The 24,105-nt window shown below is 44.1% G+C and overlaps 1 protein-coding gene across 9 annotated transcripts; it reads left to right on the top strand.

Moving 5' to 3' along the window:
- The first annotated feature begins 9,682 nt into the window (after nt 1-9,682).
- cdca4 (cell division cycle associated 4) lies at nt 9,683-16,811 on the top strand. 9 transcript variants are annotated; one of them, XM_004082693.4, is made up of 2 exons: nt 9,683-9,925; nt 14,404-16,811. In XM_004082693.4, exon 2 carries the CDS (start codon nt 14,413-14,415, stop codon nt 15,364-15,366), a length of 954 nt encoding a protein of 317 aa, XP_004082741.1. In that variant the 5' UTR covers nt 9,683-9,925; nt 14,404-14,412; the 3' UTR covers nt 15,367-16,811. The 9 variants fall into 9 exon arrangements, with proteins under 9 accessions (XP_004082741.1, XP_020569595.1, XP_020569593.1 ...); XM_020713936.2 differs by having other exon boundaries at nt 13,980-16,811; XM_020713934.2 differs by having other exon boundaries at nt 12,895-16,811.
- The last annotated feature ends 7,294 nt before the right edge of the window (nt 16,812-24,105 follow it).

Below are 24,105 nucleotides of genomic sequence, written 5' to 3'. Positions count from 1 at the left end.
CATCCCAGTCCGGTTCAGGTCTACAGTCTAGTCCCTGGTGTCCTCAGACAGCTCTTTGGTCCTGGTCTTAGTGGAGAAGTTACAGTCGGACGGTTTAAGGGTGTGGACAGGTGTCTTGGCGGGCGACAGTGACTCAGGCGGTTGAGCGGGTCGTCCAACGATTGAAGGGTTGGCGGTTTGATCCCCACTCCAGCCAGCCAAAAATGTCATTGTGTTCTTGGGCAAGACACTTCACCCTCCTCGCCTCCAGTGTGGCTACACTGGTGTGTGAATGTGCATGAATGATCCCGGTGATGGTCAGAGGGGCCGTAGGCGCGAAATGGCAGCCACGCCTCTGTCAGTCTGCCCCAGGGCAGCTGTGGCTACAACCATAGCTTACCATCACCAAGTATGAATGAGGAGTGAACGAATAATGGACACACTGTAAGCGCTTTGAGCGTCTGGAAAAGCGCAGAAAAATCCAATCCATTATTATTATTGTTATTATATACTGACAACCAGTTCAAACAGGTGATATTATTACAGGTAACCAGTGGAGGATAGAAGAGCTTCTTAAAGAAGAAGAAACAGGTCTGTGAGGAACGGAATTATTGTCATTGATTCTTCATATTTATACAAATAAGTTCTTTAAATTCAAACAATGTTATTTCCTGGATTTTTTTTAACGTTCTGTCTCTAACAGTTGAAGTGTATTTTATGGTGACAATTACAGACCAAACTCATTGGTTAGTTTATAACTTGAATCTTCTTCTTCTTTCTCTTTCGGCTTTTCCCATCAGGGGTCGCCACAGCGAATCATCCTTTTCCACCTCACTCTATCATGAACATCTTCTACCCTAACGTTAGCCAACTTCATGTCCTCTGTTAAGACATCCATGTATCTCCTCTTTGGCCGTCCTCTTGCCCTCCTGCCAGGCAGCTCCATCTCCAACATCCTTCTACCAATATATCCACTATCCCTCCTCTGAACATGTCCAAACCATCTCAGTCTGGCTTCTCTGACTTTGTCGCTAACACAGGCAACATGAGCCGTCCCTCTGATGTACTCGTTCCTTATCCTGTCTAACCTGGTCACTCCTAAGGAGAACCTCAACATCTTCATCTCCGCTACCTCCATCTCAGCCTCTTGTCTCTGTCTCACTGCTACCGTCTCTAACCCATAGAGCAGAGCTGGTCTCACCACTGTCTTGTACACCTTTCCTTTGAGTCTTGCTGACACTCTTCTGTCACACAACACTCCTGACACTTTCCTCCAACCGCTCCAACCTGCCTGCACTCGCCTCTTCACCTCTTTTCCACAATCCCCATCACACTGAACTGTTGACCCCAAGTACTTAAACTCCTGCACCTTCTTCACCTCAGCCCCCTGTAACCTAACGCTTCTACCTTGATCCCTCTCGTTCAGACACATGTATTCTGTCTTACTACGACTGACCTTCATGCCTCTTCTTTCCAGAGCAAACCTCCAGCTCTCTAGCTGTTCCTCCACCTGCTCTCTACTCTCACTGCAAATTACAATGTCATCCGCAAACATCATTGTCCAGGGAGATTCCTGTCTTACCTCGTCTGTCAGCCTGTCCATCAGCATAGCAAACAAAAAAGGACTCAAAGCTGATCCTTGGTGTAGTCCCACCTCCACCTTGAACTCCTCTGTCTGACCTACAGCACATCTCACCACCGTCATACTTCTCTCATACATGTCCTGAACTACTCTGACATACTTCTCTGCAACTCCAGACGACCTCATACAGTACCACAGCTCCTCCCTCGGCACCCTGTCATACGCCTTCTCTAAATCTACGAACACACAATGCAGCTCCTTCTGACCATCTCTGTACTTTTCCATCAAAATTCTCAAAGCAAAAATGGCATCAGTGGTGCTCTTACGGGGCATGAAACCATACTGCTGCTCACAAATCTCCACCTTCTTCCTAAGCCTGGCTTCCACTACTCTTTCCCACAGCTTCATTGTGTGGCTCATCAACTTTATTCCTCTATAGTTGCTGCAGTTCTGCATGTCACCCTTGTTTTTAAAGATCGGGACCAGAACGCTTCTCCTCCATTCCTCAGGCATCTTCTCACTCTCTAAAATCCTATTGAACAACCTTGTTAGAAATTCCACTGCTGTCTCTCCTAGGCACTTCCATACCTCCACAGGTACGTCATCAGGACCAACGGCCTTTCCGCTCTTCATCCTTTTCAGAGCCTTCCTAACCTCATCCTTTCCAATCTCTGCTACTTCCTGCTCCACAACAACCACATCTTCCTCCCTTCTTTCCCTGTCATTTTCCTCGTTCATCAGCTCCTCAAAATACTCCTTCCATCTTTTCTGTACACTCTCTTGGGTTGTTAGCACCTTTCCATCTCTGTCCTTAATCACCCTTATCTGTTGCACGTCCTTCCCATCTCTGTCTCTCTCTCTGGCTAGCCTGTACAAGTCCTTCTCTCCTTCCTTTGTGTCTAACCTGTCATATAGCTCATCGTAAGCTTTCTGTTTGGCCTTTGCCACCTCTCTCTTCACTCTACGCTGCGCTTCCTTGTACTCCTGTCTACCTTCCTCAGTCCTTTCTACATCCCACTTCCTTTTAGCCAACCTCTTCCTCTGGACGCATTCCTGTACTTCCTCATTCCACCACCAAGTCTCTTTACCGTCTTTCCTCTTTCCAGATGACACACCTAGCACCTTCCTACCTGTTTCCCTGATAATCTCTGCTGTAGTTTCCCAGTCATCTGGAAGCTCATCCTGACCACCCAGGACCTGCCTCAACTTCTGCCTAAATTCCTCACAAGTTTCTTCATTCTGTAGCTTCCACCACTTGGTCTTCAAGTTTATAACTTGAATACATTACAATAATGAAAAAGGTAACTACTAAAATGAGGATTACCAAGATGTTAAAAAAAGTTATCAGAGCCAGACTGGTTCTTCTGACCAATACAATGACAGAGTGACAGCTGTTTCTCTATAGAATGCATCTATAGCAGGGGTCGGGAACCTTTTTGGCCAAGAGAGCCATAAACGCCACATATTTTTAAATGTAATTTCGAAAGAGCCATACAATAATGTAGTGTCCCTTTCCCACACTGAGGCATGGAGACTTAACCTCATTTAAGGTTCTTTATTCTGGTTACTGTAAACCGCAACAAACGCCGTAAAATTAATTCAGCAACTCCTGAATCTCTCCTGTCGACACGAGACGAGAGAGAGCGCTTCTACCAACTTTATATTCACCTGCTCCCGCTGCAGCCCTCCCATTTCCCTTATTCGGCCCATAGCTGAACCCCATTGGTCCAAACTACCTAACAACAGGCTGAGCGACAGAACTGAGAGCCAATCAGATCTCTGCTTGATGCCTTCAATGAACCCCAGAACTTTTAACGCGGCCCGACAGCCAAGTTAAACTCAGTCCGCGACAATATGTTTAAAACTAAATATACAAGTGAATGTGTGCATTTGATGTAATTTCAACTTTTTTAAAGTACAATAAGTCTGTGGATTATTTTTAATAACATTGTTATGCTATTGCTAATAAATGATGTGTATTTCTCGTGGTAGTTTTGCTGATTGTCTAGTCTGGTTGATACGTGGTGAGTTTCTGCTTCATGCAGGCGTTGAGACTTTAAACGTGATCTTAGGTTGGTCTGAATGTTCTGTAGATGTGACAAAGACTGCTCACATGCAGACGCGGAGCCAAACACACACTCACACACTGCAGTGAGTGACGGGAAGCGGGTTTTACGTTTTTACAATCCCTGCGCGATTCACCTGCTGTCCCCACAACCCCTCACCCCCACCCTCTGCTTTCTCCCTCACACATCCCGTCCCCGCATCTGCGCGCTCTTTCTCAGAGACGGGAGCGCGAACTTTTAGGCACGGCAATTCACAGGTTTCCAGTTGGTACAAACTCTGTGAAATTATAGATAATTGTAAACTTATAGCGCTGGCGCAGATTTTTCTCTCCAAGCACCGCTACTACTGCGCGCCTCTGGCATCGCATCGCGCCCGAGAAGGACTGGACTAATGATAAAAAAAAAGTATAATTAAAGATTTGTCTGCGAGCCACATGTGACCATCAAAAGAGCCATATATGGCTCGCGAGCCATAGGTTCCCGACCCCTGATCTATAGTATGCAGGTACTTCCTGTTTGGACCGCCAGGGGGGGAGGGGCGTCTAATATACAGTCAATGTTTAAATTCCAGCTGGGACCTTTCTATGTGGAGTTTGCATGTTGTCCTTGTGCATGTGGTGGCTTTCCCCGAGCACTCCAGCTTCCACCCACAGTCCAAAATTATTTTTTTGTATGTTATTTAATTACTATAATTTTCCCTTAGGTGTGTGTGTGGTTTTCATCTCTGTGTGGCCCAATGATGGACTTGTGACCCATCCAGACTGTACCCTGCCTTCACCTGACAGCGGCTGGGATAGGCTCCAGCAACCCCGGAGGAGAGTAAACAGGTTTAGAAAATAAACGGATGTGTCATGGATGGTTTTGTAACTTTTTGAACGAAGGAACTCTGACTTCTCATTGAGATGTCAGTGCCACAAGTTTTTAAAGTAATGTTAAAGAGTGACTGTAATACAACAAAAGGGGAGAACTTTTTACAACATTACTGGAACATTTACAGCTGCACTTAAGCCTAAAATTCAATTCAATACAATTTTATTTGTATAGCCCAAAATCACAACAGTAATTGTAATTGTAAGGTAAACATACAATCAAAAAGGATCATGAATGCATAGAATTCAATAGGATAATACTAAACTTTAACTAAACTGACTAAACTAAACTAACATCCCTGCCCTTAGACCAGGGGTCCTCAAAACCAGGCCTGGAGGGCCGGTGTCCTACATGCTCTCCAACCAACCTGCCATTGAAGCTCCTTTTTGGCTAAACACACTTGATGCAGGTAATCAACAGCAGATGAGGCAGGGTTTCTGGAAAACTAGCAGGACACCGGCCCTCCAGGCCTGGATTGTCACAGTCTGTCAGTTTCCTTTTGTTGTTGTGTTTGTAGACTGGCTGTGGCTCCTGCATGACTCCTCCTCCTCTACTGTCATTCCTGAAGTCCGCACAGCTGCTTGCATTTAGTTAATTGGTTTCTTGTATTATTTAAGCTCACCTGTTTCAGCAGTCTATGTTGCAGTGTAGTTTCTGTTTGTTCACTATGTTCCTGGTTTGCTTGGCTTGTTCCATTGGAAGTGGTTTCCTTAGTTATATTAAATATTTCTCCTCACTCCACTTGCTTCTTTGTTCCTGCATTTGGGTCACCTGGATTCCCCGTAACATGGATTTGGGGATCCCTGCCTTAGACCCCCCTTCGCGGTTAGGAAAAACTCCTAAAAAAAATACGGAATCCGGAAGAAACGAAGAAACCTCAGGGGTGTCCACATAAAGGAGGGATCCTCCCCCAGGACAGAAAGGCGATGTACCAGAACTCATAGAGAAGAATGGGCTTATCTAACGCTACAACTACATGTTTAAAGTCCAGCAAATGATGTTCATCCAGATGAAGTTGGGAGACATGATCCACAGCCAGGTGTAGGAGCAGTAGTAGAGAGGAGGTACACGGTCAGGTACAGGAGCACGGATGTGCCAACTGGAATCTGGAAGCACTCCCACTCACCAGGAGGGGAAAGAGGGACAATGCATGAATCGCACTGCACCAAACAGAGAGAACTAAATGATGAATATTGATCAAGAAAAGAAAAGGAGGGTAGAAGTAGAAGAGAAAAGAGGACAGAACCCCAGTGCACCATAGTTACCCCATCTTCAACTTCTAGCAGCCTACTAACAACTTTAATGTTATTGTTAAGTTTAATTTAAACACATTAACATTAAGTTAAATAATCTGATTACTAGCTAGTCTGACAATAAGTCTGTCCAAAGAGGAATGTTTTTAGTCTAACTTTGAATGTAGAAACTGTGTCGGCCTCTCTTCCATGAGCTGGGAGCTTATTCCATAAAACAGGGGCTTGGCGGCTAAACGCTCTACCTCCAACTGTACTTTTACTAATTCTGGGAACCACAAGCAGTCCTGCATTTAGTGTGAAGTGTTCTATTTGGATGGTAAAGCACTATGAGGTCTTTAATATAGGATGGGGTCATACCATGTAAGGCCTTATAGGTTAACAGGAGGATTTTGAACTTGATTCTAGAATCAACTTGGAGCCAGTGAAGTGAAACTAACACAGGAGTGATGTGATCTCTTCTGCTAGTTCCTGCCAACAATCTAGCTGCTGCATTCTGAACAAGCTGGAGACTTCTTAAGGAACTTTTAGGACACGCTACTAACAAAGAGTTACAGTAATCCAGCCTAGACATAACAATTGACTTCATGTTGATCAGAGTAGAATTTATTAACTTTTTTTATTCCAAATTGGTGAGACACCTCAAAAAGTATTGCCAAATAACCATTTTCAAATGTGACTTTTATATCATATACCATGTTCTGGCATTTAGAAACTGTCTGACATGCTTTTTTTTTCCAGCTTGGAACCAGAAAATATTGTAGGTTGAAGCAGCGATGAAGGCCTAACTTTACTGCACACCTTCTGTATCCACGTCCGAAAAGGTGTCCGATCTCATCCAAGGAAATGCAGAAATTAAAGTTTTACTGTGGGATGAGACAAATAAAAAAATGCTGATTGCAGAATCTATATATTTTCAGCACACTGTCATGTGTCCTTCACTGCAGTCCTTTGCATAAACAGCTGGAGGGTGTTAAAGTTAAACAAGAGAGATGAATTTATTTAGGAATTAAGACCAGGAAAACAGGAATCACTTGTAAAAAAAGAAAAAAAAAGGAATGTTAGTGGTTTAACTTATTTAAGTGTTGAAATCCCACCACCCACTCCAATCACCTTCTGATCCATTTTGCCATTGTGAACGTGTTTTCAGCTGTCTTTTTAGGATGGATCAAGTCGCCTACAAGTGGATGCATCAGAATGGAGCGGGGCAGGGAACTTGTGACCCTCCCATCGTATGTCCTACGTCCAAAATAAGCTCTTTTTTCAGCTGCATTTATTCATCTGCTCCTGATTCACAACAATTTGAATAAAGGAGTACTCAGAAATGCACTCTGAGCTTCATTTTCTTTGTATATGTCCTCCACCGCGTGACAAATACTACAAGAATGTTTAAAACACTAAAAACACAAATTTTCATCAGAGTGGGTGTTTTATTTTTGAGGTACCTTAGTGACAGCTTTAAACAAAATCACAGTTTTTCAGTTATTGTATAATATCAATGCACAAATCATTCTGACAATTTTAACTAGCTGGAACAGTTGTTTTAAAACCATTTTTTAAAATACGTAAAACAATGAGCATGTATGTCTTTGTCGCGCAAACGGTAACCCTTTTAAAATATAAAGACGGATCACATTTATGTAGCGTGACGATGGGCGTAACGATAAATCAATTGAGTCGATTTTTACTCCTCCGATCCAACCAGATCCATCTGTCCATCCATCCAATAAATTAATCATAATCAATATTTGGTGTGTATCTTTTACAAATACACACCACAACAAAAACATTTTTTATTTTTTTATTTTATTCATGTTTAATTTGCTTGGGTTTTTTTCCCGGTGCTCAGGTTCCCCCTTAAAAAACATGTCAACATTTATCAATATTGCAGTTTATTGTGATAAGATAAAGAACTTCAAGCCTTTTTTTTATGTGTAATGTCTGTGGGGTTTTCTCCTGGTGCTCAGGTTTCCCCTAAAAAATGTAATAGTTTATCAATGTTTCTGTTCAATACGTTTATGTATTATTGGTGACTAAAAATAGACATTTAGGTGTGAGAATGAATGTTTGAAGAAATGGATGGATACATGGATAAAATGAATGGATGGGAAAGCGACATTACATGTGTTAGAGGTGACAGATGTAATGAAATGATGTGAATGAGTGAATGAATGTAATGCAACCACAGGGTTGCGTGAGTACAAAAAAAAAAAATTGGTACTGGGACACCGTCCACTGCTGTTCAGAGCTGTGGTTGCAAGAAGGAAGGAAGCCTCAGACCGTGAAGGCCTCACCCTCTCCAACCGCTTCCATGTCCTGTCAGTTCCAACGTCTGACAAAGTCCTGGTAGCCGCTTCTCCACTCAGCGGTAAAAATCCTCGCCCTGTCGCTGCAGCTTGGACCAAGAGAGAAAGCCACCTGGAGCTTCATCTCCTGCCAAACGCAGACAGCTCCTAAATGCCTGTTCACACCGGGACGAATTTCGCGCGCGATATTCGCCGACGTTTAACGCCTTGTGACTAAACAAAGGGCACCAATGTGAGTGTGCACACCGACGCGAAAAAACGCCACGCGTCAAAGCGTCACTTTTTAAAAAACGCCTTGGGTTCGTTTTTTTGGTTTGACGCGTCGCGTCGAAATCTATTCGACCAATGAGAATGGCGCTTTTGCACACGTCTCTGGAGCTTCTGAAGTCACAGTAAAACACAACTTGGGGGCACTCAAACACAAAACTGCCTTTCTAAGCACACATACCAGCGAAGAAGATAGACGCCAAGTAGCGTCTACACTGCCGCGAAGAAATAATGACGGACATTCTAAAATATCCCCGAACCAAGCACTAGTTGGAGCAACTGGTGCTTGAAATATTCATGTTTTCCTTGTATTATTCTGACAAGCGCGTAAATACTTGCTCTCTTCTTCTGTATGAAAAGCGACTTTAAGAAGAGTGAAGCTGCGCAGCGCCACCTTGTGTACAGGAGTATTTCTGTTTACATTAAGCGCCATCTAATGTCAGGGAATGAAATTGCATGTTTGCTCGGCTCATCGTCAGCGAAAATCGCCTGGGTGTGAACACAAAAGACGTGGCGAAAAACGCTGGCGAATAACGTCTGGCGAATATTCGTCCCGGTGTGTACGGGCCTTAAGAGACGCAATGAGTAGAGGCCCTGACACCCGCTGCCCTCCGAACGCAATCCACGTCCCGTGGGATCGAACAACGTGGGGTTTCTATCAGCGATCTTGATCGGAGCGTAGGGTTCAAAGACCTTTCCTGTTTGTGGTGTCCTGCCAGCCTCATCGGCCGCTTCCCCTTCTGCTACACTAGCCAGTTGCCCGGTGGGCAACTGAGCTGTCCACTGAAGCCAACGTGGGCAAACACAGGTGGGGCCACATTTTCTGCCCACTTTTAAATCATATAGGGCCCACTTGGCCTTGCTGGCTGGGAGTGGGCTGAACTTTAGGAAACTAGAATGTAAATGGATTTGACATTCATTCTAGTTTACTTGTTTGTATGGACACATATTTCATTTAAACTTGATGATCTGGAAGAAATCCAAGAATCTGGAAAACTTCACTGTTCAGTCGCAGAAATGTCTGTCTGAGTCTCACTGCTGGAAGTTTGGATGAAGATGATCTGGATCCACTTTAGATCAGAGAATCGGATCGATCAAACTGAACCGATATTGATATTGTCAACCACAAATAATCGAATCGTTATTAAAGTGAATCTACTCCCCCTAGTAACAGATGTTCTTAAATCACAAAAAATAGAGCATGAACGTTGTTATTGTGTCAAATGTTTTTTAAACATACACATATGGATCACGTCTTTTAAACACTTTTCATCCTTCTGCCAACGTTCTTTACACAAATGTCGTTTTGCGCCCCTTGGGCGTGCGTGCGCCTCGTCGTTTTAGTGAACGTGTTTCGCCGTCCCGCCGCGTATTGCGTGTTTTTGCGTGTTTCGGAGCGGGGCAGACAGATGATGAGCGCGGCGCAGGCCGGCATATGGCTGGCTGGGTCCCCTCCCCCTCCCTTCCTCCGCTCCGCTCCGCAGCAGCAGGACGGAGCCGCTTCAGTTTTGAAGCCGTGGCATGAATGATCTCATCTGAACCCGATCTCCGCTCTCCCTGTCGTCGATCCTATGACCGAGACAGGTAAAATAAGGCAGAAACGAGGTGAGTGCGGCCGCCGTGTTTTTACAGCCGGGCCTCGCAGGGACCGTCGGGGACGTTTAGTTCACGGCCGCCGCGAAAACTCCTGTTTTTGAGAAAGGAGGAAGGACCGCGGAGGGAGGGAGGGTGGGCGTTCGGAGCGTACTAGCTTACCGCTCGCTAGTTTACACGTTATAAAGAGGACCGAACAGGGACAGAGAAAATGCCATATGTTCGATTCCGCCGCGAAAGGCCCGCTTGTGACCATTGGGGGACGGTTATCCGGCGCCAGTCCACAGACCGCATTCAGAGTAGCGCCGCGGCTAGCCGGCTAGCTGTTAGCCGCCAGCGCAAAATGGCCTCATTGTCGGCCGCTGGAAGACAAAGCGTGCGGCGGCGTCGCCGGCGGCTCTTTACCCCACCACTCCCACCGCCGTACTTGGCGGTCGGTACCAGAGCGTGGTTGACGGAGGGGAACCGACCGCTTTGTGGGGCGCGCGCGGACGGTGGTTTTAATTGATTAGGCGGCGCGGGCTGTAAAAGTGCCGCTGCCTTTTCTCTCCGCGGTGGGGGATGGGCCCCGGTAGCAGCCATTGACGTAAAGCGCGGCTGCATTTTGTTTGGCCCCAGCTCTAAGTCTTCACTGTTTACATGAAAATCACCTCCAAAAACGACACGTTTTCTCCGTTTCTGGACGTGAAAGGAGGCATTTCCGGGTGTCTGTCCACATCTGTCTCCACACCGTGTGGCGCATGGCAGCATTTCCCGGTTAAATAAAAGACGAAGTGCAATAATATATCATGAAAAACAAGATTACATCCTTATGTGGAGGTTTCATTATATATACACGTCCACTTAGAACAATTGAGCATTTATAGCAGACAAACAAATGTAAAAATCAATACAACCGCATTATTGGAACCTTCTTGTGCAAAGGGAAGAACTTGATTAGCAAATAATCTTCTAAAAACAGTCGACATGTTATAAATGTAAACGTTGAAAACATAAGTCTAGACACATTTTGTTTTACATTACTAGGAAGTGAAATAAACTAAGAACAAATCGATTTATTTGGCAATTACTATAATTATCAAATGTGTTGTTAATTTAAATGTTTTATTTTCCCACCATTTAAAGGGCTTATATCATGCCAAATGAATGCTTTTTAGTGTATTTTAATGTTCATTCCTCACAAAAACATCCCTAAAGTGGCTTTTTGATCCAGTCACTCATTTCTGAGTATTCCTCTAAAAACCGGATCTCTGAGCCCCGGCCCCTCCCAATCCATGAAAACAAGTGGGTCCTCACATTGTGACATCACAAAGTGAGGACCCGCCCCTTCCAGGAAGAGTCTGAGCTGCCAGCTCCGCCTCCAGGCTAAAAGACACACCCACTTTCTCAGTGGAGCTAGTGGTGATCGGCTAAACAATTTCATTTTTTTTATAAACATCCATCTTTGGAAAAGTTCAGATGTTTGACGCTCTGCTGAAGCCAGCACTAGGATGATGTCATAAAATGGGTGGCACCCACAGGGAGAGAAAGGCGGAGCCTCTGTGATCGAGTCGTCTTACATCCTAGTAGGAAAATAAGCTGTGAAAATAGTGTCCCAAAGGTAATATATGATAATAAATATGGATATAGTTTACTCTGAAAGGCTTTAGAAAAGAAGGACATAGACCCTTTAAAACCAATTGGGTAAGCCTAACTCCCGTGTGTCACCCATGCTACACCAGGTCCATTTCTTTAATGAGATGACTAACTATTTTCATTAGTTCACCTTTTGGCACATCCCATTAGGGGTCGCCACAGCAAATCAGCTTTCATTGAAAAAAAAAACTGGTGGATAGGCCCGAATTTCATACTTATATATATATATTATATATATATATATTATTATATATATACCATTGTCACGTTCAGGACGAGCCATTGACCTCCAAAAACTGGACTGAGTGAGTGTGACATCATCCACAGAAAACGCTTTTCTTATAGCCAAATAAAGTCAATTCTGTCAATTTTGGCAATACAGACATCACCATGTTGGAACCAGATGTTGTCGGTGAGCAGTGATCGGTCGGTCTGAGTCGACGTTTCTATAGTAATCACTCTCACCAATCAGGAGTCAGCTCGTTGGAAGCTACACCCCTACCACTTGAATTCATACGAAATCTGAATGTGGGTAGCCACTGAGGAATCTTATCTGTCAGTTTATAATTTGAATAACTTAAACAAAGGAAAAAATATCATGTAGAAAAATTGAGGATTATTAGGAACATTTTTTTTAAAAAAGGTATCAGAGCCAGAGCGGTTCTTCTGACCAATAGTATGACGGAGTAACAGCTGTTTCCCTCTGGAAGTCTGTGGGATTTTGGCTTCTTGGAGCCAGCAGGTACTTCCTGTTTGGAATGCCAGAGGGGGAGGGGCTGCTCGGTCCAGTTCTCTTATACAGTCAGTTGTACAACCAGTTTTTTTTTATAAATACAGGAACTGAACATTTTGTATTTGTAAGTCAGTTATGTCAGTAACACTTTGAATTTCAGATCTTTTTTTTTACCCATAAAATCTAAATTTGATCCAAGGTCTACTAAAACCTTGGATCAAATTCATATATATATTTTTTAGATCTTTTAAATGTGAAATCACTGAGAAAACGGCAAACTGTGGTTAAAACGGGGTAAACGTGTGGTGACTGAATGTGAACAGACACACCGCCTGCTGCCACGGCTCAGTCCTTAACAAAAAAAACGCAAAAGCTCTATTTTATTCAACAGGACCAGTCTGACATTTAACCCCAAAATGCTGAACTTCAAAGTGTTGGCTGCAGAAAAACCCCATTTAGGATGTCCAAAAGTGTCTTGTTTGTGCAGTAAACTCTGACCTGTTTCTGTACACGTTTCAGAGGTTTTTCCTTTTGAGGAGGTAGGGGACATCACAAATGCTTGTGTCCATAACTGTTTGGTTTTTTTTACCCTTTTTGTATTTTATATCTCCAGGGACCTTCTTAAATGACCCTCCCCACCCCATTCTGCCCCCCTGTCACGAAGTGTTTGATCTCGGAGTAAGACCACCTGAGCGTTTGGGTGCCGCCTCTGGTTACGGATTTTCATTGGCTTAAATGTTGTGCTTATGCAGTGCATGCTTCTGAGGGATCAGGGTAAGATGGAATAATTGTTTTTGTTCCCATCTGTTTTTTAGGTAGCTCCTACTCTTAGAGGACGACCAAGTCACCTTAGCTCTTCGGTGCATGTTTAATTGCATTTTTTTTCTTGAATCCCTCGACATGCTGGCAAAAAGCTGCAGATGAGCCTCCAAGTGAAAGGCCTTAACACCAGCGTTTCTATCCTCTCACTGTCTTTGTTGGGGCGGACAACTGGGGCGGTTTCTAGACCCTCTCAGGTTTTTTTTTGCAGAACTCTGCACTGTCTGTGAAATGATGGACTGACTGCTCTGTGTGTCAACCCCAATGTTGTACTTTTCAGGCCACCGTTCTCAGACGCGTTTGTGTGATTGTGCGGGTAAACGGAGGACGCCGTCATTGACTTGAACGCCCCGCCCACAGGTTTCTCAGATGAGACACGGCCGCACGGTTCCCTCCTGTTGGTTTAGGGGAGTGGAACGGCTTTTATGGCGGCAGGACTGTGGTGTTGTCTCTGTGTAAGACGCGAGTGCTGAAGCGCCGTCACGTGAGGACGCTGAGTCTGCTTTTCCCCGCTCCCCAAGGAAAAAAATGTTGTGTTTCTGGTTTCTGAAGTTCTACATGTGTAGACCATGAACGTAGATATTTCCTGTTAACACTACAGGGTGTCAGTGATGTGAATTGCAAATGTCATTTGTCTTCATGATGATTTTCATCCCTCAAAGCGCCGCATTGATTGTCTTGATGGGAGGTGCCTGTGAGTAAACCCCGTACAGGGGAAGCAAAGTGCTCTGCTCCTGTAACCTGAGTGCTCTTTCTGTTTTTTGACAGAGGTGTCTGTAGTCTGTCCTTTATTTGGAGGCAGCGTCCACCTTTAGTTGGTAACCTTGCTATTTTCGGGGGCTCTGCGGTCTGTTAAAAGTGTGGTTGTTCGCCCAGCAGGAGTCTTGCCTCAGGCTGGCCTAAAATGGGCAGAACTGGTGGTGAACAAAAGCTGCTTGTCGCTCGTACAAACGTACTTGAAGCGCTGCAGCCGGGACCACGCTGCGTTTCTATTGCCTGTGCCTCTCAACAGGAAAGGTAGAGCAAACCTTAAGACAAAACAACCACAACCAAGCATTTTACTGTAGCTCAGAGTTCATTTGTAAATCACTGCTGCCTCTCAGCAGCTTGTAGTCTTAGCTCCCTGACGTTCACACAACTCACTAGCCTTCATGCAGCATTCATTCACATAAATAATTACACTGCACTTACTTTGTCACTGTAGTAGTTAGTCAGACTGTCCATGTTTGTTTGTGGCAGTATTTGTGGCGCTGCCGTGGATTTCCTGTCTCACCGTGTTTGTCTTTCCTCGCCCTCCCAGCAGAGACCCAACATGTTCCCAAAGGGCACCAAGCGCAAGTTCTCCGACCCGGCCGAGGAGCCGGCTTCCAGCGGTGACCCGGGCCCGGCGGTCCCGCCCCCAGCGGCTCGGACGCTGTCGTCCTCGTACAGCCTGCAGCGGCAGTCGCTGCTCGACATGTCGCTGATCAAGCTGCAGCTGTGTCACATGCTGGTGGAGCCAAACCTGTGCCGCTCGGTGCTCATAGCCAACACGGTGCGGCAGATCCAGGAGGAGATGACCCAGGACGGCACCTGGCAGATAATGACCCAGGCGCTGGCGGCCGCCCAGTGCCCCGCTGACCGCCTGGTGGCCACCGAGGTGCTGTGCCGGCAGACCGAACCGGGGGCTCAGGCCGGGCAGAGCCCAAAGCCGTTTCCAGTGGTCGGTCTGGAGGAGGGTTACCACTCAGAGGAGGTGGTGATGGAGGGGGAGGTGGAGACGGAGGTCACCATGTCCACTCTGTCCCCCCAGCTGTCCTCCAGCTCTTACCTGGCAGGGCCCTTTGGCATGGACCCCTGCTGGGACGAGGAAGACGAGGATGGGGACTGTGAAGAGGAGGAGGAGGAGGAAGAGGAAGAAGAGGAGGAGGAGGAGGAGGATGAGGAGGAGGACAGCGAGGAGTGCATGTCGGAGGCAGATGAAGCTGACCGTGACCACTTAAGTGCAGACTCCAGGACAGCTGAGCAGGTCTTTGGGACGTTTGAGATCAAGCATCCGGCCCCGCCTCCTGACCCGGCGCTGGAGGAGCTGTTTTCGGACGTGGACCCGTCCTACTACGACCTGGATACGGTGCTGACGGGCATGCAGAGCACCCCCAAAATGGGGCCTTACGATTTGCTGGAGAGCCTGTCCTCCCATGCGCCCACAGCCCTGAGCTCCAGCGCCAGCTGCAGGTCCGACCTGAACGAACTGGACCACATCATGGAGATCATCGTGGGCTCCTGAAACCCAGACGGTCTCCAGTGACCCTACAGACTCCTGTCAGACTATGCACACGCCATGTGCACGCGCTCTCGAGGGATTTCTATAGAATGTTGGAGGTTTGCGAAGCGGGAAACCAACCCTGGTACGGGAGGGGTGTTCAGACGGGCCGGGCTCGTGGCGGTCCGTCCAGAGTGGTACCTCCACAGGCCCTCCTGGTCCGGGAGCGGTTTCCTCCTTTGCTGCCAAACTCCACGTCTGTGAAGAGGCAGAGACCTTTCCCGTACCGCCACGCCACGCGTCCTTTTTCTTTTTTACACGTACTATCCATGTTTTTGAGGTGGACCGTCAGCTCCCGGCGGTCACGCCGTCTGCCTTTACGTTCAGCTCTATTTATTGTGACACGGACAGGAGGAGGTCATCACACTACACGCATCCCAGACCAGAACAAAGTGTAAATCCAAATCTATGAATTAATGCATATTTTCCTAGAGATTTGAGCAACTATGAATGGAATATATGTATATGTACGTACATGTATATAGAAATATATTTTTTTGCATAATACAGCGGGGTGGGGGTTTTGCAGACGTCATTTGATATTATTTTTCCCTCCGGAGATTTTTTTTAATGTAGCCAGACTCGGACGGCGTCTTCCCACGGTTTGGCATTGCGAGTCGACTGTAAAAGGCGTCCCTAGCGGCGTCCTCACACTTCTGACGCAGCGTTTGGAGAAAAAAAAAAGCTTTACGCAGAGCACGGAATCGAACCTCCAACCCAGCGTTGGTTAGCACCGCGCCGCGTCTGTTCACAGTATTTACATTTCTCCGCTCTGCTTTTTATACACGGATCCAATGAACCAATCAGGAGCAGCTTTTTCCTAAAACATCTGGGTGATAACTGCATCAAGAAGCCATATTTCTTTGTATCATTTGTTACTGCAAATGAAGAATTCTGTGTTTCAACCCATCTAATTTATTGTTTTATTTATTGTATTTATTTTATCCAGGTACAGACATGCCATATTGACTTGTCGGTTCAAACTCCAGGTCAAATCACGTATTTCCAAATTACAGCCTCCATTTTATTTTGGTTTTCGCTACAACCGGGTCACTCTTCAGACGACTATGCAGCTCTGTCATACGTGTTTTTAGAACGACTGTCTATGACTCAAAGGTCCTTTTTATGCAAACAGTTGCCTTTGTCCTAAATGGGTTCAAAATCAGATGCATTTTTCTCAAATTTGTTCCGAAATCAATAACTCAGGCAGATGAAATGTATTGATGACAATACAGTATTACGACATGCTTAATACCGTACCACAACACTCCTGAAGGATGTCATTCTAGTCTGAATGGGAGCTAGAACTTCAAAGACTAAGTATCGTTGTAAAATGTATGCATTTTTATATCAAACATTGTAGCATCTTTGTAAATATTTTTTTATAATAAAAGATGTAACAATTCAAATGCCTTCTTTTCTTTGATGCTTCGACTGCGTCAGGCGGAGCCTGGCCTTCACGTCGGTAATGGGGTTGGGTGTTGGGTGACCCCCGCCCTCGCCCAACAGCGGCCTCCTGCGACCCCGTGACCCTGGAAGGGGTTCAACCGTTTCTGCAGATGGATGGAAAGATGGAGTTCTAGCAGCTCTGTTGACGGGAAAAAAGGCGTCTGCCTCAGCGTTCCGCTGACTTTAAACACCCACTCCAATGTTTTTAACATGTTCTTCTGACGATGGAGTAAATTTATTACGAGCATTTCTGTGATTTTTTTTAAATGAAACCGTTGTAAATCAGGAACAAACGTGAAAAAGCTCGTAGTTGAGACGTATGAGGTACTACGGCTCCTGGCTCCGCCCCTTTCTGATTATCCACCTGATCCACGAACGTCTGTTTTCCTCGTCTGAGATGGAATCTGGATCAGAACTGGATGGATGGATAGATCTGGTATTACTCTCCTTCAGTGGCGGTTCTGGCACAAATGGCGCCCTAGGAGAGCCACACTTGTAGTGCCCCTCGGGACCCCCCCCAATTATGACCCAGAAAAGTACAATTGCTTATTATGGTTTACTTTATTGTTCAAATATTTACCAAATAAAATAAAAAATGTTATAAAAATACTGAAAGTAATAAGTCTTACAGGGATGACATCACACGTGTTTGCTTGAGGTTTCAAATGACCATTAGATTTTAAAAAAAAATAATACAACTAGTGGCACTTAAGGCTTGAAGCCCATTGAGACAACTGTTGCTGTAATATTGGGCTACATAAATAAAACTGATAGCTTACACTATGAACTTGGTCGACTTCTCTTAGTAGAAACGAAATATGAGGAAAAGTCATCAATCAAATCCTGAAATGTTAGTTTTTCAGCTATGGTGTGGTTTATGATTATAACTACCAAACCAGAACGCCGATTCTGAGCCATGGAAGATCTTAGGAATGTTTTGATAATCTCACGCTTTTTTATCCTTACAGTTGATTCTTTCCAATTTTTCATGCAGTGGATGTGATCTATTGTCACGTGAGATGATCAAAAACCTGGCATGCCGTCAAGCTTAAAATCCAGAGTTTGTTAAACTAATTTTCTTTTTGGAAAAACACAAGAACCCCCGAGAACACCAACCATGTTCTTTTTATCGATTCTCCACTGTTTTTTTTTTTTTAAGTACTGGTTTGCATTTTTTGACCTATGTTCCAAAGACTACAGCCAAGAGGTGAGGGCGCAAATTTCAGTGTCGTGCAGCAGAGTGCGCCCTTTAACATTAAAAACAAAAAACGAGAACGGAGGTAATCCGCTGTTTATATTACAGAAAGAAAATACTGAAGGATTTTTTTACCCTCGTCCGTGCCGCCCCCTTTGAAAATGCCGCCCTGGGCGACCGCCCATGTTGTCTATATCAAAAACTGCCACTGCTCGCCTTTTTTGTTGCACCGCTAAAGTTAAATTGGGGATGTGAAGGGCTGTAAGCTAGTGGGAGAGAGTGCAAATAGAGAAATTCCTGTCATGGTTAACTGGAAGGGGGGCAGGGTTGTTCTATGCCAACGTTCCCGCCCCCAACTCAAGGTAGAATTTCTAATGAACTCCTGCCGCTCTGCAGAAACTATGCCCTAGAAAACGACACCAATTTTTAGCCTTCTGTCTAAAAATGTCATCATCATCATCAGATCATCAGATGACCGGAGGGTCATCACTGTTGTGCTGCAAAAGCTGCAGTGTTTGTTCGATGTCTTCCTACAGTTTGGCTATTTTCAGGCACAGTTTCTTGATATTTTCTTCCTTTGAGCCGAGTGGTTTTGGTCGAGTTCAAAGCGAAGTTTCAGGAGTGACGCTGCCGTGAGACCTTTGTCCTCACGTGTTCCCACATGTTGATGCTGAGGTTCAACATCAGATACTCATGGTGAAATCACGCTAAACCACTACGACTGATCGAACCCATTCAGCCCAACCAGCACTTCAGGCTCATGAGCAGGGACCTTCCAGATCCTAAACCTGCAGGTGATCAAATAAACTCTCCTAACATTTTGTCTGACATTTCTACAGGTAGTTATTCCTCCAATGTAGCTTACGCTGCAAGCTGGCCTGCTGCCCAGAATGGGTTAGGATAGTTAAAGATTAATGGCCTCGGGGTGAGTCAGCAGGAAAGAAACTGAGAGGTTTTCTAACAGGCACAACGAGGAAACAAAAACACATTTCTGGAGGGAATTCATGCAGGAATACAAATGCACTAAAATGACAACTTTGACACAACACAATGTGTCAAAAGCCCCACGTGTCTGTAAACAGTTATTTGGAGATTGAAAGTGTTGAACAACCTTTTTCATCTTAGTGAACAGGCCTCAGGGGTCAAACTGACAAGAAGGGGGGTTTGGAAAAACCCCAAATGTAGTTAACAAAAGCTTTTGTTTGCAAAGAGTTTAAGATGGACTAATTTAACAGTAACCCTCGAAAATCCTGTTTATTGTCTTCTAAATGTTGGCATATTTGAAAGCAGCGTTCATCAGTGGGTTCAGCAGCAAAGAACACCGCCTGTCTCTTTAAGCTGCTCATTCCCCCACTGGCTGCTGGGTAATTGAAGTTTGAGGAGAAAAGACAGATTTATTTAGAATGGAAGAACCATGCACGCCCACAGCAGCCTGGCTCCTCCCCCTCATGGTGGTTACGCATCCCATTTACTTGTGGGTCCAATGAATGTTCATTGGGGTTCGTCCAGGACCAGGGCCAGGTTCAGGTCCAGGTCCAGGTCCAGGTCCAGGTCCAGGTCCAGGTCCAGGTCCAGGTCCAGGTCCAGGTCCAGGTCCAGGTCCAGGTCTATCCTCTCCACTATCAAAGTCTTGGCCTGTTCTCTTCCTGGACCCCATCAGAATCAACTTTTTATTATTTCCTAAAAAAGACTTTTATTGATTAGTGTAAGAAATCTATTTTTTTTCCCATTCATTCATTTTCTATACCGTTTTATCCCTTTCGGGGTCACGGGGCTGCCGGAGCCTATCCCGGCCACTTGTGGGCGAAGGCAGGAGGGGCACCCTGAACAAGTTGCCAGTTTGTTGCAGGGTAGAATGTCCTCAATCACACACCCATTCACTCCCGCACTCACACCTATGGTCAATTCAGAATTGCCAGTTAACCTATGAAGCATGTTTTTTTTATCTTTTTTTTTTTTAAGAAAAAATCACCTCTGGAATAGCAAATGGATTCTTTCTTGCAATCAAAGCAGAAATTATGCAAAAAATAAGAATCTATACAAAGATACATCAAACACACACTAGTAAATAATTCAATATTTACTCTTTAACATAATTTAAAATAACTGCTCTTTTGCATATAGTTCATGACACAATGAAATTATTATATGGTGGCCGAGAGGTGCAAGACACACTTACATTAAAGATACAACAACAATAAATCCCAGTACAAACAAACAAATACTGAAACACAACAGCAAAAGAGGAGACGCGACTTCTAACGGAAAGGGATGTAATATAAAACCAATCGTGTATGATTTTCTAAAGTTTTTTTATTACTGTTTTCTTTATCTGGACATTATAAATACATGAAACTTTCCAAAAGCACTTTTTTAAAATTGTATTAATACAATAAAAATGACAACAATGTTGAGCAAGACAAAGCTTTTGCGTCACTTCCTGTATTAAGGGCATTCCTTTCCAATAGCAGCTGCTCGCTTTCCTTAATTCTTTTCTTCATCTTCTGCTGTCGTGTTTCCGCTGAAGTCCTCAGTCGTCCCTGTTGCTATTTCTACTTCTCCGGACACATTTTGTCCTTCCATCAGACTTTCTGTTGATCTGCTCGGACACGGCGCTCCGTGAACAGCCTCCTTAGCTAGGAACTTTAGTGGCTTAACTAGATGGAGGGGTCAGTGATGGTCTTCTGGATAGATGTCCCCATAACTGAGACGGTTTTATGACTCGTGGGGAACGTGTGCTTTGAGTTTAGTAGATGATAAGTTGGTGAAACTCAGTTTAAAACATTCATGTCGAGAACATTTTGGGCAGATTTCTCTACAGTTTCCTAAATTTTTTTTCATTCTATTTTTGTAGGTTTCAGGCTGGAACTCCAATTTGTGAAAAAATAATTGAAATAAGAAAACATTCTGCCCTAAATTTACATTCAATGAATGTTTAATTTTCTGAATGGAATTGTGAAAATGAATACACTTATCTATGATATCCTAATTTTTTTGGAAAACAGTCTGTATATTGTCTATTCGTAGAAAATGGGTGGAGTTTGGGGTATTCCCATTGACTGTATATGAGAACTGGACGGAGTTATTCCTTCCCTTTGGTGTTCCAAACAGGGAATGCCATGTGTTCTTCTCATATTTATTTTCTGCAGCCAAAGTTATTCAAGTTATAAAATGACCAGTCAGATGCCTCAACAAAAGTATGTGGTCACATGTCAAACATTGGAAATGTTTGATTAACAGATTTAGTGTACCCTGTTTTTAAGTGATAGGGGTGTGGCCTTCCCTCCTGATTGGCCAGAGTGGCTGTCAAATAAATAGTGACTCAGACGGACTTGGACCAATCACTGCTCATGCTGACGTGTGGCTCCGACATGGCGGCGTCCGCATAGTGAAAAAAATAGCTCCAGTTCTTAATATAGACAGTCATTGGGTATTCCTCGCTGTCAGGATTTCTTGTCCAGTCACAGAAGGCTCGGTGAACATCAAAGACATTTGGTGGACGCCATGTCGGAGCCAGAATTGGGGGCTGAGTTAACGTCATTGCAACTGTAACAGGACGTGATCTGTTCATTTTAATTACACAAAATATTGACTGTCTCTAAGTTTCTTTCCCCCCTTGTATTCTGTGTTGGGTTTTGTAGCCCCTCCTTAAAGTGTTCTTCTTCGCTGGTTTTCTCTTTATAAGGTTGGCGCTTTCTTTCCCTCTCTCCTTCTTGTTTTACTGTCCAGCGGGAGAGGTGGGTGTCCTGTAATGTTAGCCATATGAATCCTCATTTTATGTTAATTATTGTGCCATATACTGTTATTATTTGGAATCTGTTATGAAAAACATAAAAACCTTTGTAGATGTTAACTGTTTATTTCAGAATAAGAATTTCCTGTTCATGTTCTGTGCTCCCTCTACCTCTCACCCTCATGTAGGAGCTAATACGGGATGCTAACACCGTGATTTCTATTTCCTTTTTGGAAAATTGTCAGGTATGTGTTAGCGGGCCCCTTTTTGTTTTACTGTCCAATGGGAGAGGAGGTAATACGGGATGCTAACACCGTGATTTCTATTTTCTTTTTGGAAAATTGTCAGGTATGTGTTAGCGGGCCCCTTTTTGTTTTACTGTCCAGCGGGAGAGGAGCTAATACGGGATGCTAACACCGTGATTTCTATTTTCTTTTTGGAAAATTGTCAGATACGCAATAAACGGAGGTGGTCTCCAAGGGTGCTGCTGTGTCCCGAGATCTTTTGACTTCCTAAACACAACGCAGAAGTGATCCGGTTACACAACCACTCTGGCCAATCAGGAGGTAGCTTGTTGAAAGGCCACACCCCTACCAATTTAAAGCAGGCTACATGAAATCCAACAATCAAATGTTTTAAATGTAAAACGGGAAACCACCTATTTTTTTGAGGCATCTGATTGGACAGTTTATAACTTGAATAACTTGCGCTACAGCAAAAATATTACAAAAAAAAGAGGATTATCAAGAACGTGTTAAGAGGTATCAGATCCAGAATAAACAGCTGTTTATTTCTCTATACAAGTCTGTGGGATTTTGTCTTCTTGGAACCAGCAGGTACCACCTGTTTGGAACGTGAGGGGGGAGGCGCCACTCAGTCCAGTTCTCATCTACAGTCAATGTTTACATCGCAGCAGAGGTAGCCTTACAGGCCAGTTTATATCAGGTTCTAGGTGCATCAGAGCTCATGCTCATTGGTACTGCCGCACAGGTGTGTGCTTAACACCTGTAGGTAGCAGAAGCTCAAAACTAGAGAAACAAAAAACCTGATTGACAGAAGTGGACATGGTTGGGCTGAACTCTCACAGGAACAATTCTCACACTAAAGTGTGTTCATTTCAAATATGCACACTTCAGACCAATGTGACACCATGCAGAAATGAAAGGCACTTTCCAGATGTGTGATATATTCTACTTAACAAAAATGTACTTTATATTTTTTACTGACTGTCAGTACATGATGAAGTGGGAGGAAAACGCGATCAGAAATAATGGTGAAGCTGTGAACTGCCTTATTTGGTGTATGGTATCCCCGGTTTTCCGGTCACGTATTTCCTCCTCTCTTCTGAGTCATCTGTCTCTTTAAAATGCTGCATTCAGGTACACAGGGAAATTCCGTGAATCTTCTAGATATTTCTAACGCTGATATAACAGTACACTTTGAGCTATCTTATTCCTAAGGAATATACAGTTTAACCAGACAATCACTTATGAGATACTTTAATAAGTCATTATTTGTGCAAGTTCTAATATTCATGATTCCCTTAACATGTGTATTTCTAGCTGTAGTCATTCAAGTCTGGCTTCTCAGTCCATTATTTGACCCAAAGTAACATTTTAAATCATAAGAAGACATGTTTTGTCTGAAAACTGTCTTAAATATAACTGACTTGGGTCAAATTTGGTCTCATCTGTTGCTCTGGCACCTCGTGCAGTCAGAAGTGAGGTTTAACCAAAGGTCACCCTTAAACTCAAAGCTCTGAGTTCCTCTTCCTCCCCCAGTCAGGTGTTTTTCCTCTGGACTGAGCAGTGGGTAACAGTTTTTTATTTTGTATTTATTTTTTTAAGAGAAAATTGAAGTTCAATCAAGATTTGTAAAATATGTGAAATGACTAGGTGATAGACTTTTACTTATCAGTTAACATTTTGTTCTGGATGTGTGGAATTTATTGTTAGCCTTTTCTATCAAAACAAAAAAACACGTGTGTCTCCAGATTTTACATGCATTATTTAAATGTTAAAATGGGCATGGGCTAAAGAACATGATATAGTTTTAACAACCAACTACAACCTTTTTTTCTGTCAGGTTGTAAATAAACTAAGTAAGATCAGGTAAAAAGCTAAGGAGAACATACAATGAAGCAGCGGAGTAAAAATATATCATGAATCTACAGATATATTACATTTCTGACCGATTAAATCCCATTTTATAAGAAACCAAATTTACGAGGTGTTCATGAATGCAGCTGCAGCTCGCCAAACTGGCGCACATTCGCTGCCCCGTGAGCAGTGGAGGTAGAGGCTTGATTGACAGATGAACTGTCCAA

The sequence above is a fragment of the Oryzias latipes genome, chromosome 22 (assembly GCF_002234675.1).
Source record: "Oryzias latipes chromosome 22, ASM223467v1".
Taxonomy (NCBI): Eukaryota; Metazoa; Chordata; class Actinopteri; order Beloniformes; family Adrianichthyidae; genus Oryzias; species Oryzias latipes.
Note: the sequence above shows the minus strand (reverse complement) of the source record. Positions and strands in the feature narration are given on the sequence as shown.

Bases quoted from the DNA above. Each gene is read 5' to 3' on its own strand.
- cdca4 (XM_020713936.2), top strand. From the start codon at position 14,323: ATGTTTGTTTGTGGCAGTATTTGTGGCGCTGCCGTGGATTTCCTGTCT.